General features: G+C 39.6%; 1 protein-coding gene across 3 annotated transcripts in view; it reads left to right on the forward strand.

The window, feature by feature from the left end:
* The window catches only part of PCCA (propionyl-CoA carboxylase subunit alpha), a 439,968-nt gene that overhangs the window by 180,169 nt on the left and 241,048 nt on the right, over window positions 1-18,751 (forward strand). For all 3 annotated transcript variants that reach the window (XM_034936916.3, XM_003832051.5, XM_034936917.3), the window contains exon 12: window positions 4,366-4,516. In XM_034936916.3, coding sequence (XP_034792807.3) covers window positions 4,366-4,516 — 151 coding nt within the window. The remainder of the gene's footprint in view (window positions 1-4,365; window positions 4,517-18,751) is intronic.

Below are 18,751 nucleotides of genomic sequence, written 5' to 3' on the forward strand. Positions count from 1 at the left end.
TTCATTCATTCATCATTCACTGACTCATGCATTCAGAGACAGGGCCTCACTCTGTTGCCCAGGCTGGAGTGCAGTGGTACAATCACGGCTCACTGCAGCCTCCACCTCCCAGGCTCAAGTGATCCTCCCAACTCAGCCTCCCACGTAGCCGGGACTACAGGTGAGTGCCACCATGCCCAGCTAATTTTTGTATTTTGTAGAGATGGGGTTTTGCCATGTTGCTCAGGCTGGCCTTAAACTCCTGGCATCAAAAGATTAGCCCACCTCAGCCTCCCGAAGTGCTGGGATTATAGGTGTGGGCCACTGCACCCAGCCACATTTCTTTTTTTATTTGTTTGCTTTATCGGCTACAATTGCACTAATGTTCATGTAGACTCTATTACTGCATATTTTTGTAATTAAGAATTTGTTACTTGATTTCCTCAGTGCTTTAATGTGTAAAAGGGAGAGAATACTTGAAAAAGAAGTGGGTTTTTATTAGAGGAGAAAGTTGGGTAGACAGCCAACTGTGACTTCTGCAGGCTTCTAGGAAGTATGGAACCTGATGGTACTTCACGGGATTTCTGAGATATATGCCTTCTAGACTTTCATGTTGGTGAAGGGTTCATAAAGTTGGTCCTGAATTTATCCTACCATGAAAGGCTTCTGGAGTGTGGTTCTTGGAAATTCCTTGAATTATCAGAGCCACTTTGGGTACTTCTCCAGAGCATCTTTCATGAGTTTGGTGTATGGGGCCTCATTTCTCATTTGATGCTAGGTTGCTATTTGTATATACTCTGGTATTCTCTTTGTTCTTAAAAATCCTCAGGTGAGTGTTCCTAGTAATTTTTAATTACCAGACAGTAAGAAGTATAGCTTATTGTAGCTTTAATCAGCAGAGCTAGCATATCTTGATATAATGCCTATATAGTTTCTGAAAATAGTAAGTGAGAATGTGAGTATATTTTTAATCCCGGAGTAATGGTAAAAATTCAACTCTATTTTAGTTACATTGGTTTTTAAAAATATGGCATGGTGTTATTAGTTTTAAAACATGGACCCCAAATCCTTTGCCATTTTTCTCTTTGAGCAGTGAGGGGAAGGATCATTGTTCCCTTTTCTTGATTCTGTGCTCTGTGAATGCTTGACCCGTAGACTACTTACAAGTGATGCTGTGCCAGTTTCCAGCCCAGGCCTTGGGAAACTGCCAGCTTCCGCTTCCTGTTCTCATGGGATGCTCGTGCTTACACACCAGCCAGTATGCTGTGAAGAACTGTGTAGCTTACATAAGATGTGGCCATCTAGTTCTCAAGGCCCAGGAACAGGATGTAAGAAGAGAGGAAGAAGAAAAGCCAAAGGGAATCCTCTTCCTGTGTCTTTAGGAAGATCCTTGAAGGTGCTGAAGCTAATTACTTGGTGTTGATCTGAAGTTAGACACTTAGCTAGGGAGACTTGTTAATATCTTTTTCTTAAGAAACCATGTGCTGAGCTAGAACTAGTACTGTAGTACTGTAGTATGGAGGAAGGGGAAAAAGGATACCTGCGGAACAGTAAGAGTCTTCAACACACATGTCTTGCAATTTTCTGTTTCCTTGACTGATTATCAATTCCAATTCAATTAACACTCTGTTTTTAGTAAAAACCTACTCAAGTCTTACCTGGGATAGAAATCTTTCCCAGACTGGGAACCTTGAATCATAAAATGTGTTTGTTTTTTCTCTTTGTCTAGAAATATAAACTTTTCATAATGAATACCTTATCTACTTATTTAGAGAAAAAAAGGAAAATATACAGCAGTAGGAATCAAAATGAAAAAGCTAGAACTCATCATTAATACTGACCTGATATGTATTTGTACACTGTGAAATGTTAAAATAAATGGAATGTGTAGTTTTCAGTTCCTGGAGTAAGAATCGGCTGGGCATGGTGGCTCACACCTGTAATCTTAGCACTTTGGGAGGCTGAGGTGGGAGGATTGCTTGAGCCTAAGAGTTTGAGACCAGCCTGGACAACATAGTGGGACCTCATCTTCACAAAAAAGTAAAAAATCAGCCGACTGTGGTGGCATATGCCTATAGTTCCAGCTACTTGGGAGGCTGAAGTGGGAGGATTGCTTAACCCCAGAGGTTGAGGTTGCAGTGAGCTGACATCATGCCACCAGATTCCAGCCTGGGTGACAGAGCAAGACCCTGTTCTCCCCCACCCTCCCAAAAATAAAAATAAAAAAAAGAATCTACTAATGTGCTTTGAGGGCAATGCTAGCTAGGGTCACTCATATCTCTGGATATCTAGCAGGGCTTTTGAAAAGGGCAAGGGCAAGATCAAATAGGAGAAAGATAGTTTCACAGAGCTGCACTGAGATTCTCCAGATGTTATGCTATTAATTGTTAGTTGGGTTTTTTTTTTTAGTTGCATTAATTTTGTCAGCCAGTTATTGTTGAAATGTCATGTATGTCTATACATTAGGTTAATGCAAACTATATTATAGATAATTCATAACACTTGAACCCATTGATTTATTCTAACTTCACCAAAAGGGAGACAGTAGGAAGTACACTTCCCACCTGTGAACTCTTCCCCCTTCCCCACCCCAATCCAACTTGAATATATTCAAGGCTCTAGTCTAACTAGCAATCTATATGAAATAGAAATGTAATATGAATGTTAAAAGACACCGTGGGGTTGCATGCAGTTGAACCAAGAATGTGAGAAATAAGACAGTAAAATGACCAGATCCTTGGCCAGAAAATGGGGAAGGGGCATTACAGATTAAAAGAGTCTTAAGATGCAAACGCCAATCAAATGCAGTTTTGGACCTTATTTGGATCCTGATTCAAAGAAATCAGCTGTGTAAAGATATTTATGAGATAGAGAAATTTGAATACCAAGTGGATATTAAATGCTTTTAAGGAGTTCTTGTTTTTTGTGTAGTTGTGTTACAAAAGGGTACTTTATCTCATAGAAACAGATATGTATGTTTTTACAAGTGAAATGATACCTAATTTGGGATTTACTTTAAAAACAATAAAGGGTGGGCCTGGTAGAGAAGTGGGCAAGTAGCATAGATAAAGCCAGAGTGGCTATGTATTAATAATTGCTATATATTGGAGGCAGCTTCATGCAAGTTTTTTATACTATTCCATAATAAAGCTTTTATAGCATGTCATCTCAATCCTGCTCATTTGAGAATAATTTTAATCCACAAGTAGAAAAGTAGTTAATGTTTTGTTTCTCAGAGCCTTTCTTTCATAGAAGCAAAATCTGTGAAAATGCAAAGTGGTTTGATGATATTTTTTTCAGGGCTTATTGAAGTCATTTTAGCTTAACTTGCCTGCTTGAAGGTGGGTTTGGTATCTTGAAGCCAAACGTGCAGGATTTAATGGATGTATTGCTGATTCTTGTTATTTATGGCAGTTATGTTCTCTAAAGTCACCTTGATTACTGAATTAGTGAACACTGAATAATTTCCCCTAGGGGAAATACAGGGTTAGGTTCCTGCGAGCCTTTGCTTATAACATTTTCCTCAGTGGATTAATACATAATTTTGTTTTATGTGTATTTCTCGTTTAATATCTGTGGTTGATTCATTAACAGTGAACTCACAATCCTGGCCAACAAGACTATAACACATGCCTGAGTAAAGCTTATCCCACACACACTTTCTCGAGACAGTACTTCATGGCCTTCTTGCACATGGGAACCCCAGACAGCACCTAAGGACAATGCTTGGTGGGCCATTTCACACCATGAAATGACACACACACACACACAAATGCAAAAAAAGTGACACTAAACAGACCTTGAAAAGGATGCTTGTCATAGTATGAGCATTGAAACAAGAAGGGAGAGCATCACCTTGTTCAGCCTTAGCATGCTGGAGTCTCAAATTTTTCACCTCTCTGCACTTGTTCACAAAGGACCACGAAAGCGCCTTAAGTATTGATTTTGGGGTTACAAATAAATTTCAGCAAGTAGGCAAATTTGTAAATATGGACTACATGAGCAATGAGGATTGATTGTGTATGTTAGATACTAAGAAGTTATTTTTCTCCCAGTTTTTGGCTCAAAGCAATTCTGAATATATATGTTAAATATTAAAAGTTGAAGAGTAGTTATATATTTTGTGAATGGATTGAAGTTGCAGAGTAATGTGAAAAGTTCAAATGTTTTATACAAATCTAAAGTTGACTTATTTAAGCATGTTATGCTTAATAATATAGTCAACATATATCATAAAACATATATAAAGCACAATATTTTGAATTCTTAAATTGGTATAGATGATCTATATCTGAGTAAACTTTAAGAAAATGTTTATGTAATGCACACAAAAGATAACTTGATTTTTGTCCAAAATGTAGACAAACACTTTTTTTGTATATGTAGCATTTTTTTGGATGCGGAGACTCGAAGAGCGATGGGAGAACAAGCTGTAGCTCTTGCCAGAGCAGTAAAATATTCCTCTGCTGGGACCGTGGAGTTCCTTGTGGACTCTAAGAAGAATTTTTATTTCTTGGAAATGAATACAAGACTCCAGGTAACAACAACTGTTATTTATTCCTCTCCATGCCTCTGTACTTTACCCTTCCTTCTCCACCCTTTTTTGTTTTATAAATGTTAAAAAATTAACTCCATAAAGTGTTAAATAAAGATTTAGTTTTTATGCTTGTGCTAAGACATCTGTTAGGAATGACGGATAGTATCCCTCTAAAGTTCAATGTCTAGACCTCTGCTTTGTCACTGTTAATACTTTATGTTGGAAATACCACTTTGTTTTTTTCTTGAACCTTTCTAGATGAACTGTATTTGTCAGTGTGTATGTGCTGTTAAGAAAAATTACTCTAGATATTACAAATAGGAAGTGATACAGTGATTGCAAAATCTTTGGAAGGATGGAGGAAGGAAGGGTACCCAGAGTGAACTTCGGTGGTGACTCCCACTGCTGTACCACTCAGCCAGGCTCCCAGAGGAACCGGCACCTCTGCCACAGTGAGGAGGTTGAGAATCAAGTGGCTGCCCTTGGAACTGTTGGCTTTGGGGGACATAACTTCCTTAGTTCTAACCAAATCTCAGGAAGCGACTGGCGTTGTAACCGGTGGCTTTATTTCCTTCCTTCTTCCCTTTTTTCTTTTGTTTAAATTGTGAACTATACAGAAACATACATAGAACACAGGTGAATAATTGAATGTATTATTATAAAGCAAAAATCAATGTAAACATCAACTGGGTCTAGAAGTATTTACAAAACAGCCAGCTCTTTTTACACCAGCCTCATTTTCTTCTCCTTCTCAATGATTCTGATTCCCTCTCCATCTTCCCTAGAGCTGTCTCCTATCTGACTGACTTCTCAGAACCTTCAGTTTTCATATCATTCTTCCTTTGAATTACGCATACCTAAGCAGCATTATTACTTTTGTTTGTTTTTTAAAACTGTATTAATGGGATCGTATAGTATTTGTTCTTTTGTGCCTGGCTTCTTTTTTCAGCATGGCATTTGTGAGATTTGTGCTATTTCATGGAACTCCTGTATGATACATTTTCTAAGAAAATGCCACTATTTCTTTATCTGTTAGATTTCTGTAGATAGTTTATTTCCAGTTTTATGGAATTTGTGTTAGTTTGCTAGGACTACCATAACAAATGATCATTAACTATAGCTTAACACAACAGAAATTTGTTCTCTTACACTTCAGGAGGCCAGAGTCTATCATGCAGGTTCCAGCCGAGTGGGTTCCTTCCTGGGGGGTTGGAGGGAGAATCCACTCCATGCCTCTCTCCTGGTTCTGGTGTTGCCGACAGTCCTTGGTATTCCTTGGCTTTGGCAGCATAACTCTAATCCCTGCCTCAGTTGTCACATTGCCTTCTCTCTGTGCATCTCTGTGCCCAGGGTTCCCGTTCTCTATAGGGACACTAGTCACGTTGGATTCAGGACCCTTCCCATTTAGTACAGCCTCATCATACGTGATTTCCTCTGCCAAGATCCTGTTTTCAAGTAAGGTCACAGTCACAGGTTGTGAGTGGATGTGAATTTTGACACGACACTCTTCAGTCCAGTACACCATTCAAAAAACACATATGGCCTACAGAGATAAATAGATTAGTACTTGCCTAGGACTGGGGTGGGTGAGTGGGGGGATTATGGGCTGATGGCTAAGGGGTGGAATAGGACAGGAGAGACTGAGGAAGGCATACTTATGCCTGAAAACAGTGTCAACTCTTCTTCCATTAGGCCCTTGGGGGAGGGGGTGGGGGGGAGGGGGTGTTGAGTCACTGCAGGCATGAGCTGGGTCGAGCTTAAGCCTTCCTGCAGTGGTTTTCTCACGTGCACCAAGGGGCCGCTTGTGGGATTTCTGCATGCCTGCTTCATCCTGAGCTTGAGGGCTTGCCTCTGACCCTGTGCTTCATGGGAGCCGTGTCTTCATGCCTGTGCCTCTTTCCCAGAGGGAGACTCCTGTGGGCCCTGGTTAGCCCTACCATGGGTGCAGGAGGGCTGTTTCTGTTCGCTGTGCCGTGGCGGTAGACCGTCCTTGTGTCCTTGAACTTTGAGGTGAGTTAAGTAGTGGCCCTGCCGCTCCCCAGCCGTCGGGAAGCTGATGTTCTGGGCTCCAGGTGGATTTCTACCTCTTTCCTAATGGTTATCTTTTGCGTGCTATGGCTTTCTTCATGCTTTTACTCTCGACCTGCCTGTTTGAAGACAGTTCACGTGTGCCTCTGTAAGCAGTGTATAATTTTTCTGCCCAGTTTGATATGTTTGTCTTGTATCTTGACCATTTGCTCCTTAGAAAGTTGACAGAAATGCTGGTATATTTGAGTTTAAATTTCTAATTTTTAAAAATGTTTTCTTCTTGTCCAATCTCTGGCCTTTTTCCTTTTTTTTTCTTTCTTTTGCAGTATTTATCATTTAATTTTTTCCTGTACAAGTTTGGGGGTTATAAATACTGCTGATCTTTTGGTAGAACCTCTACATTACAACACACATCCTTAATTTATCAAAAACTGATAACAGTGTCTTTTCACCTGAGCTGCCAGACTGACAAGGGAGCTTAGAACATTTAAAGTCCGTTTACTGTCTCCTGACTTGGGTACAATTATCCCCCGAGGCCATTTCTCTTATTATTTTAGTCATCATTCATTCCATTCCTCCCACATATTTTCCTTTCTTTGTCTTTTTTTCTGGTAGTTTCTTTTAGAGGTTTACTTGGGACAATCTCTTTTTGTTGACAGCCGATGACTTTATGTTGCCTTGTTCATGAAATACTCTTCTTAGACGTCTTGGCTGTGGGCCGTGGCTCACCCCTGTAATCCCAGTGCTTTGGGAGGCTGAGGTGGGAGGATCCCTTGAGCCCAGGAGTTCAAGATCAGTCTGGGTAACATAGTGAGAACCTGTCTGTACCAAAAAAAAAAAAAAAAAAAAAAAAAAAAAAAAAAAATTAGAAATCTTAGTTTGGCCAGTATTTTTTTCAATTTATTGAAAATATTATTTCACTGTTTCTGGTGAGACTTCCCCACTCATTCTGCATTCTGCTTATTTGGACATAATTGATTTTTCCTTTTGGTAGCATTTATTAATTTCTGTTTTTGTTAGATTTCCTTTAACTTTTTGCTGATTCGTGTACATGTATACATGGAATTCATTGAATATTTTGTCTGTAGATTAATGTCTTTTAATTTTTTTTGGAAATTCTCCACCATTATTACTTCTGGAACAATCTCACATACACAGATGAATAAACCTATAACTTTCATTTTAGACCTCCTTAATATATCTCTTATGTTTCTTATGCTCTCTTTGATATTTTTCATCTTTTTTGGATAATTTCTTCTGTCTTTCTTACCTTCCCTTATGCTGTATTTAATTAATTAATCACCCATTGAGTTCCTGATTTCAATTGTTTATATTTCAGTTCTGAAATTTCTATTTGGTTCTTTTAAAAGTATGATTCATTGGTTTTTATCTTTTCTTGTCTCCTATTTGAATTTTCAATTTTGACTTTTATTTTTTGAATATAATTAACTTATTTGTTTTGTAGTACATGTCTGATAATGTTGACATGTGAAGTCTTATGACTACTTGTATTAACTGCTTTTTATGCTGTTTCTTGGTTGTGCTGTTGAGTTCCTGTTGGGCCTTGTTATTATACTGTCATATACAGTTATTTTAAAAATTGTTATTTTATTAATCAAAACCTAAGATGATGGATTCTTTCTTATAGAGATTTTTCAATTTTTTTTCTGCCACATGCCTATGGACAGTAGTATTTGTGACTACGGCAATCTAAGCTCAAAGCGTAAGGCTCCTTGAACTCCTGAGGGGATACACAGCCCGGTTGCAGTTCTAGAGAATGGTTGGTTTTATTCCAGTTCAGTCTTATCTTGAGGTTGCATTCCTTTATGGTGCCCACTAAAAGTGGGGGTAGTTTATCAAGATTCTTTGATAAACTGATACTTTGGTGGCCTCTTATCTTCGTGGTTATGCTTTTGATTTGTTGATGCCACCAAAAGTATAGCTTATATTCATAGTCCTTTTTTCCTGGAATGGCAAATGACGTTAGGGCAAAAATGGTGTTGAGTGTTGGGTTTGCAAATCTGTGTTTTCATCTTGGTTTTGGCTGATCCCTTCCTATCTTCTTACCCTGTGATCTTTTTAAGAAGACCTCCCCCGTCTCCCATTCCCCACCAGTTGTTTTCTAGTCCCCAATAAGCCCAAGTTCCAAGCTGAGTGGCTTTAGAGGTACATTATGCCTATAGATTAAATAAGTTTGTGTCCTGACTCTCAACACCCCCCAAAAGCAGTGAGCGGGCAGTGGAATGACAGTCTGTGCCTCACTGCTATCTCACTTTTCCTTTCCAAATCTCATGCATTTGCACATCCAGAACCTCATGCAGTCACATGGAAACCTCAGCTTTAAGGGAGTCTGGGAATAGGCTTTTTAACCATCTGTATTCTGCAGTGTAAGAGTATACCCTAGAAGGAGTTTGGAGGGAAAGTTCAGTGCCAGCCCACCATTTTCACATGAATATAATCACCAAAATTTTAATCTATAAGTTATATGTAAAAAGTTAAAAACATTGCTGTATTTTCCTTGTAAAGTATAACTGTCAAATAATGTGACTGATTTTCCTTAAGTATGGCAAAAGTGATCTATCTAGATGCATTTTGAGACCAATATTGTAAATACTTGTAGCATTTTATAGGTAGTAGCTCAGTAGTTGTTGCTTAAAACTCATACTTCCTTTGAAATCACCTTTGTAGCCTATATTTTATTTTGTGACTATCTTTAGAAGTGACAGAATTTTGCCTTTTGAAGGTTAATTTGATTTTGATTAAAATGTATCTTTATAACTAAGTATGTCTAATTAGATAATTAGCTGGGAAATCATGTTTTTGGTTAAAGTGAAGACTTATTTTGTCATAATGAGAATAATAGCTTGTAATTTGATTCTGAAGACAATTTGAGACGACTGCAAAATATTTGTATTCTATTCTAGACCAAAGAGATCTGAGATTTTTTAATTGAGTTACTTATCAGTATTTATGGAATTGACAAATGGGCAGTTTGTTACTCTGTTCTTGTGTTATCTTTTTTTCCATTTGTTTCTGGCTCATTTATCTCAGGTTATAAGTTTGTTCAAGTTTGTACCATGGTGGTTTCTGGTATAAGACCCGATAGTTGATTTTTTTTTTTTTTTTAAACGGAGTCTCACTCTGTCACCAGGCTGGGGTGCAGTGGCATGATCTCGGCCTGCAAACCTCCGCCTCCCGGGTTCAGGCAATTCTCCTGCCTCAGCCTCCCAAGTAGTTGGGACTATAGGCACGTGCCACCACGCCCAGCTAATTTTTGTATTTTTAGTAGAGACAGGGTTTCACCACGTTGACCAGGATGGTCTCAGTTTCTTGACCTTGTGATCCACCTGCCTGGGCCTCCCAAAGTGCTGGTATTACAGGCGTGAGCCTCCGTGCCCATCCTGTAGTTGATATTTTTATCAAATAATTCTATGCAGTTGGTCAAGACTATCTAAGTACCTATGTTTTGTGTATTGGATAGCTTGCTAGGAAATTATGTTCTATACCCTCAAAAAATTATAAAAATATTTCAGGAAAAAAAATCAAATTCACAAAGATTTTGTCATAGTACCAGATCTAATATGACAAAAATTGTGAATCATTGACTCATAATGATATGAATCAATGCTATAGAATGTCATGTCCATGTTCGGCCTGAAATTGCCCCACTTCTCACCAGTGGTCTGGGCCCCACACTGTGAGAAAATATTTCACTAATGCCTGCGCTTAGCAAACGTCCCAAGGTCTCTGACTGATTAGAGCTCTTGTTCACGAACAGAGCTCTGATAGTACCTAATGCTGTTAAGCGTGCTATTTAAATAGCATTCTATGATATTTAACATCATACTTTGAGACATTTGTTTCCCATTTAGTGTTTAATCATATTTTTCTCTCTTGCGGTTTACTTCCAGTGACTGTGATCCTGTCAGTTACCAGAATAAGTTAATTTTAATTTTTTAGAATGTATCTGTGTGATAGGGGGTATTTGATGTGGAGGATATAATTAAATGGGAGCATGAACAAAGAATTTTGGACTTCATATGTGTTCAGAAAACTATTCTTACATATTCCAAAGATTTCTTTCTGATATTGTTTAAACAATCCAATTTGTTTTTTTTTTTTTGAGACGGAGTCTTGCTCTGTCACCAGGCTGGAGTGTAGTGGCACGATCTTGGCTCACTGCAGCCTCCACCTCCCAGATTCAAACAATTCTCCTGCCTCAGCCTCCGGAGTAGCTGGGACTACAGGCGCATACCACCACGCCTAGCTAATTTTTGTATTTTTAGTAGAGATGGGGTTTTACCATGTTGGCCAGGATGGTCTCGATCTCTTGACCTCATGATCCACCTGCATCGACCTCCCAAAGTGCTGGGATTACAGGCATGAGCCACCGCGCCCAGCCCAAGTGTTCTTTTAATAGTAGACATTCTCTTTCAAATTTCTTTACTAACCTTAAATTATAATACTTAAGGCACATTCACCAAATTCTTTATCTCCCAAGATATATGTTATCTCTAATTAGTGTTTCAGTTTGAGCTAGAGGGCTATAATTTTCTTTGTCCTTTTTTAATTTTTTTTGAAATTTCCTGATTGAACTTTCACTTTTTCCAGCTTCAGAACTGTGTGTGTTTTTTTTTTTTTTGGTAACAGAAATGCATCTTCACTTTCTAAATTTTCTTAAGAGTGAAATTTGAAATAACAATACAGTTTCTCCATAAAGAGATGCAACACTAAGAAAGTCACCACGTTTGGTGCATTAATAGTTGGTTCCGTTGACTGGTTTTGTTCTCAATCTGGTCACAGTTTATGTAACTGAATTACCTTTGCTATCTTCACATATCTTTGCTTTATTTTTTTTAAGTCACTGGTTTTCTGTTGCTTAAAGATAAAGTTTAAATGCTTTTGCATCACAACACAAGCTTTTTTTTGTAGCCCTGATTTTTCCCCCAGATTCCTGTTTCTTGCCAGTGCCGATCTCTGTGTATGACTTGCGAGAGACTCCTTTCTTTTTCCTGAAGGTGCCTTTCAGTTTGACTTCTTTGTGCCTTGTATCATGCCACTCCCATTGCTTGGATTGTTCTCTGTTCACCTCTCACAGTGAACACTGAGCTATGTATCTACCTGCACACCCACACCACACACACCTGTCTCCCCTCTCTGACCATACTTCTCCCTCATCTCACCTCTCTCCACATTTGAAAGATGGACAGCTAGATGGAGAACTACTCTACGGAAACTAGGATTTTGTTAAAATGCTATTTTATTGAAGTGTATTCTAGTAGTCCCCCTTACCATAGTTTTCCTTTCCAAAGTTTCAGCTACATACAGGGTCTACTTCATTTCAAATATATAAAATGGAAAACTTTAGAAATAATTCATAAGTCTTAGATTGTGCACTATCCTGAGTAGTGTGATGAAATCTCACACCCTCCTGCTCCATCCTGCCTGGTACGTGGATCCTCTCTTTGTCTGGCATCTCCATGCTGTAGACACTCCCTCTCCATGAGTCACTTAGAAGCTACCTCACTGCAGTGAGACATGATGGTGCCACTGCACTCCAGCCTGGACAGAGCGAGACCCTGTCTCTGAAAAACAAACAAACAAACAACAACAACAAGAAAAAACAGAAGGAAAAAAAAATCCGCCTCGGTGATCACATCGACTGTATGATACCTCAGTGCTTATGTTCAAGTCACCTCTACTTTATTTCATAATGGCCCCAGCATGCAAGAGTAGTGTTGCTGGCAATTCACATATGCCAGAGAGAAGCCATAAAGTGCTTCCTTTAAGTGAAAAGGTGAAAGTTCTAGACTTAGTAAGGAAAGAAAAGAGTCATGTGCTGAGGTTGCTAAGCTCTGCGGTAAGGATGAATCTTCCATCGGTGGCATTGTGAAGAAGGAAAAGAAATTTGTGCTACTTTTGCTGTCAAAAGTCAAACTTCAAAAGTTATGGCCACAGTGCATGATAAGTGCTTAAGATGGAAAAGACATTAAATGTGTGTGTATAAGACATGAATAGAAAAGTGTTCTAATTGACAGCAATCATGTTCTATACTATCCACAGTTTCAGGCATTTGCTGGGGACCTAGGAACATGTCCCCCAAGGATAAGGGGGGACTACTATATATGCAATTTGCTGGGATAATTTTAGTTTCTTATTTTATTGAATGGTAATACTCAGAATTTATAATACTTCATTTAAAAAAATCTAGTGGTTCATAAGAGTCTACAATGGAAAAGTTACTCTCCATACCACACTTTTATCACAGCCATTTATTTTTCCTCTGTTGAAGCAACCTTTGTTTTTTTAACATACTAATTTGGGAGTATTCCATGCCTAATTTAAAGCATTATCTTTTTCATTTTAATGACTTTTAATAACCTGTCATAGGGATGTAACAGTCATATAATTTCACCAGATCTCTATTGATAATTTTTCCAGTATTTTGCTATCCCAAATAATGCAATTATGAGTGACCCTTTATATCCACTTTGCACGTGCAGAAGTAGAATTGCTGGGAATATATGTGCTTTTATAAATTAGTTAAGTATTATCAGTTTACCTCTTAAATGAGAGCTTGTTTCTTCTCTCCCTGGCCAAAAGTGTTTTGTTGAGTTATGTCCCCTTCAAGCTGTAGGGGGAGGGGAATTTGGCCCAACCCGGGTACATGTCCCCTTCTCCCTCTGATTTAAAGCAGATCAAGGCAGACCTGGGGAAGTTTTCAGATGATCCTGATAGGTACATAGATGTCCTACAAGGTCTAGGGCAAACCTTCGACCTCGCTTGGAGAGATGTCATGCTACTGTGAGATCAAACCTTGGCCTTTAATGTAAAGAATGCGGCTTTAACTGCAGCCCAAGAGTTTGGAGATACCTGGTATCTTAGTCAAGTAAATGATAGAATGACAGCCGAAGAAAGGGACAAATTTTCTACCGGTCAGCAACCCATCCCCAGTATGGATCCCCACTGGGACCTTGACTCAGATCATGGGGACTGGAGTCATAAACATCTGTTGACCTGTATTCTAGAAGGACTAAGGAGAATTAGAAAAAGGCCCATGAATTATTCAATGATGTCTGCCATAACTCAGGGAAAGGAAGAAAAATCCTTCTGCCTTCCTCGAGCGGCTACGGGAGGCCTTAAGAAAATATACTCCCCTGTCACCCAAATCACTTGAGGGTCAATTGATTCTAAAAGATAAGTTTATTACCCAATCAGCCACAGATATCAGGAGAAAGCTCGAAAAGCAAACCAGGGCCCTGAACAAAATCTAGAGGCATTATTAAACCTGGCAACCTCGGTGTTCTATAATAGAGACCAAGAGGAACAGGCCCAAAAGGAAAAGCGAGATCAGAGAAAGGCCGCAGCCTTAGTCATAGCCCTCAGACAAACAAACCTTGGTGGTTCAGAGAGGACAGAAAATGGAGAAGGCCAATCACCTGGTAGGGCTTGTTATCAGTGTGGTTTACTAGGACACTTTAAAAAAGATTGTCCAATGAGAAACAAGCTGCCCCCTCATCTATGTCCACTATTCCGAGGCAATCACTGGAAGGTACACTGCCCCAGAGGACGAAGATTCCCCGGGTCAGAAGCCCCCAACCAGATGATCCAACAACAGGACTGAGGGTGCCCGGGGCAAGCGCCAGCTCATGTCATCACCCTCACTGAGCCCCGGGTATGTTTAACTATTGAGGGCCAGGAAATTGACTTCCTCCTGGACACTGGCACGGCCTTCTCAGTGTTAATCTCCTGTCCTGGACGACTGTCCTCAAGGTCCATTACCATCCGAGGAATCCTGGGACAGCCTGTAACCAGGTATTTCTCCCACCTTCTCAGTTGTAATTGGAAGACTTTGCTCTTTTCACATGCCTTTCTTGTTATGCCTGAAAGTCCCACACCTTTATTAGGGAGGGATATATTAGCCAAGGCTGGAGCTATTATCTACATGAATATGAGAAACAAGTTACCCATTTGTTGTCCCCTACTTGAGGAGGGAATCAACCCTGAAGTCTGGGCATTGGAAGGACAATTTGGAAGGGCAAAAAATGCCCACCCAGTCCAAATCAGGTTAAAATATCCCAGCACTTTTCCTTATCAAAGGCAATATCCCTTAAGGCCTGAAGCTCATAAAGGATTACAGAATATTGTTAAACATTTGAAAGCTCAAGGCTTAGTGAGGAAATGCAGCAGTCCCTGCAACACCCCAATTCTAGGAGTACAAAAACTGAACGGTCAGTGGAGACTAGTGGAAGATCTTAGACTCATCAATGAGGCAGTAATTCCACTATATCCAGTTGTACCCAACCCCTATACCCTGCTCTCTCAAGTACCAGAGGAAGCAGAATGGTTCACGGTTCTGGACCTCAAGGATGTCTTCTTCTATATTCCCCTGCACTCTGATTCCCAGTTCCTCTTTGCCTTTGAGGATCCCGCAGACCACACGTCCCAACTTACGTGGACGGTCTTGCCCAAGGGTTTAGGGATAGCCCTCATCTGTTTGGTCAGGCCCTAGCCCAAGATCTAGGCCACTTCTCAAGTCCAGGCACTCTGGTCCTTCAATATGTGGATGATTTACTTTTGGCTACCAGTTCAGAAGCCTCGTGCCAGCAGGCTACTCTAGATCTCTTGAACTTTCTAGCTGATCAAGGGTACAAGGTGTCTAGGTCGAAGGCCCCAGCTTTGCCTACAGCAGGTTAAATATCTAGGCCTAATCTTAGCCAAAGGGACCAGGGCCCTCATCAAGGAACGAATACAGCCTATACTGGCTTATCCTTGCCCTCAGACATTAAAACAGTTGTGGGGGTTCCTTGGAATTACTGGCTTTGGCTGACTATGGATCCCCGGATACAGCGAGATAGCCAGGCCACTCTGTACTCTAATCAAGGACACCCAGAGGGCAAATACTCTGGTGGGAATCAGAGGCAGAAACAGCCTTCAAAACCTTAAAGCAGGCCCTAGTACAAGCTCCAGCTTTAAGCCTTCCCACAGTACAAAGCTTCTCTTTATACGTCACAGAGAGAGCCGGGATAGCTCTTGGAGTCCTTACTCAGACTCGTGGGACAACCCCACCACCAGTGGCATACCTAAGTAAGGAAATTGATGTAGTAGCAAAAGGCTGGCCTCACTGTTTAAGCGTAGTTGCAGCAGTGGCCGTCTTAGTGTCAGAGACTATCAAAATAATACAAGGAAAGGATCTCACTGTCTGGACTACTCATGATGTAAATGGCATACTAGGTGCCAAAGGAAGTTTATGGCTATCAGACAGCCACCTACTTAGATACCAGGCGCTCCTCCTTGAAGGACCTGTGTTTCAAATATGCACGTGTGCAGCCCTCAACCCTGCCACTTTTCTCCCAGAGGATGGGGAACCAATTGACCATGACTGCCAACAAATTATAGTCCAGACTTATGCCGCCCGAGATGATCTCGTAGAAGTCCCCTTAACTAATCCTGACCTTAACCTATATACCGATGGAAGTTCATTTGTGGAGAATGGGATACGAAGGGCAGGTTACGCCATAGTTAGTGATGTAACCATACTTGAAAGCAAGCCTCTTACCCCAGAGACCAGTGCCCAGTTAGCGGAACTAGTGCATCACCCTCTCACCCTCCCTCTCCCCACCACCGAAAGTTGAGAAGGGGCAGATATGCCAGCAACTCTTCTACAAGCTCTAATTTTAATAGTCTGAGCTTTCCTTTCCAGATGTGCATACCCCTCTGCATGTGTGGGGGGAAGCAGGCCATTAACTACGCTGCCTCATGGGTAAGTGGGGTATGAGGAACGGGACTAAGATGTTCTGTGAGTAAACAATTGCACTGATCTATGATTCAGAAACCTTTTTATTTTTAATAAAATTTTCTTTTTAATTGTCAGCAAGGCAAGTTATTTCTATAGAAGGGTGTGCCCTTACAGATGGAGCAATGGTGAGCGCACACTCGGACAAGGGAGGGAAAGGGGTTCTTATCCCTCACGCACGTGGCCCCTGCTGCTGTGTTGTTCCCCTGTTGGCTAGGGTTAGACCGCAGAGGCTAAACTAAATCCAATTGGCTAATTTAAAGAGAATGACGGGGTGAGTGCTTTGGCGGGAGTCAGGGCAGAGCAGGTAGCAGGTGATCGGAATGAGTTAGGGTGGAGTAGGTAATTGAAAAAGGTTGCTTTACGAGGAAGTTAAGTTTAAAAGTAGAAGGCAACGAATTGAACATATTGACATATTAATTCTTTGAAACGAAATTTAGAACTCATATCTAACAACCCCTCCCCTTGTATTTCGTTACAGCTTTCTTTTCAAACTTTTTTTTCATGTGTCTTGGCTTAGTTGTTTTGCTTGATTTTCCAAAAGAAGAAGCTTCTCTGGATAAGGTGGAGGATAGTTAAGGGAGGAGAAACCTTTTTTTTTTTTTTTTAATGTCTTGGCAGGATTAACAAATACTCGTATGAAAACATAACATGTGATTTGTAGGTATTTTTCCTTATCTATTGCCTTTTTAACTTTGTATGTGTTTTTTCTTCTTGTATAGAAAGTTTTTATTTGTATGCAGTTTAATTTTTAAATCTTCTCTTTGTGATTTCAGGAGTGACATACTTAGGCTTTCTGTGCTCTATGAGCAATCAAACTGTTTTCTTTCATGTTTTCATCAAATATTTCATCTTTAATGGTGAAATCTTCACTTCATTTGGAATTCATTTTATTTTATTTTCCAATGGCTACCTGATTGTTCCAACAATTATTGAATAATCAGTCTTTTCTGTAATAATTCGAAGTGCTATCTACATTACATACTGAAATTGCAGATGTATGCAGACCTATTACTTCACTCTTCTTTTTTTAATTTTTCTGCTTATTCATCTTCACTGGTTTAGGTATTATAGCTATATATTATAGTACAGTATCTAGTAGAACTATTCCTTTCTCATTACTTTTATTTTTCCATATGAAAAATTAGCCTATAGATTAGCTTATTATATTTATATTTAACAGAAGAAAAAGAAATTAAAATGACAGAATCTCTGGACTATTAGATAAATGTTTATAACTTTCCACAGATATATTAATTCCTAAAATATGTTCTTTTTTTCCCTTCCAGTGACACGGAACTAAAATATGTTCTTAATAAGAAAAATGGTTATGAAAAACATTGATATTTTTGTAATCATTTTCCTTCATATTTCAATCTGAAAGAGTATATTGTTTCTCTTTTACAAAAGTTATGGAAATTGGCATACTTATATTTAATCCCGCTGTCTTTACTTCCTAACTCTTCATGTTTGCTAGTTTTATTATTAGTTCTATGTGATTGTAGCATTTCCTTTCTTTTCTGTAGGCATGGCTCTCCTGGAGGTTTCATCTTACTTGTGTATTTTATCACTTTATGGTCACCATCAGCATCTTACCATAGCTTCATGATTAGTGAGTTCTTTATTTTGATTTGTTTTATATAAAGTTAGGGGTTTTTTTAAAGTCAAGAATTTATTTTTTAGAGATACCTGTGGGTAGTGTATTTGAATTCTTAGATGGATTAAATAAGGTTACCCTTATATTTGAAATTTTAACTCAGATGCAAACTGTTTGATACCTTCACAATTGTAGGACTTTAAACATCTTTCTGTGGTAGACCTTCAGAATTTTATGAGGGAGTATCAAAATTTAAGATTATCGATTGTTTTATTCAATTCCTCTGTATATCTTTTCTTTTTCCCTTTAAAAATTGAATCTGTTTGATTAAGAAAGAGATAGACGGAGTTTTTATCATAATTTTAAAAACGAACTTTATTTGTTAGAGCAGTTTTGGGTTTATAGAAAATCTAAGTACACAGAATTCCCATATGCCCCTTCCTCATGCCACACCATTTCTCTACTTAACATCTCATATTAGTTTGGTGCATTTGTTACAACTGATGAGCCGTTATCGATGCATTGTGGGTTTTTTGTTTGTTTATTTTTAGAGAGAGGGGTCTTACTCCACCACCCAGGCTGGAGTGCAGTGGTGAGATCCTAGCTCATTGCAGCCTTGAACTCCTGGGCTCAGGCGATCCTGCTGCCCCAGCCGCCCAGGTAGCTGGGACTACAGGCATGCATCACCACGCCTGGCTAATTTTTGTATTTTTTGTAGAGACAAGGTTTCACCATGTTGCCCAGGCTAGTCTCTAACTCTTGGGGCCTCTGTCTCCTAAAGTGCTGGGATTATAGCGCCGTGCCAGGGCACCCG

Source organism: Pan paniscus, chromosome 14 (genome assembly GCF_029289425.2).
Source record: "Pan paniscus chromosome 14, NHGRI_mPanPan1-v2.0_pri, whole genome shotgun sequence".
Classification (NCBI taxonomy): domain Eukaryota; kingdom Metazoa; phylum Chordata; class Mammalia; order Primates; family Hominidae; genus Pan; species Pan paniscus.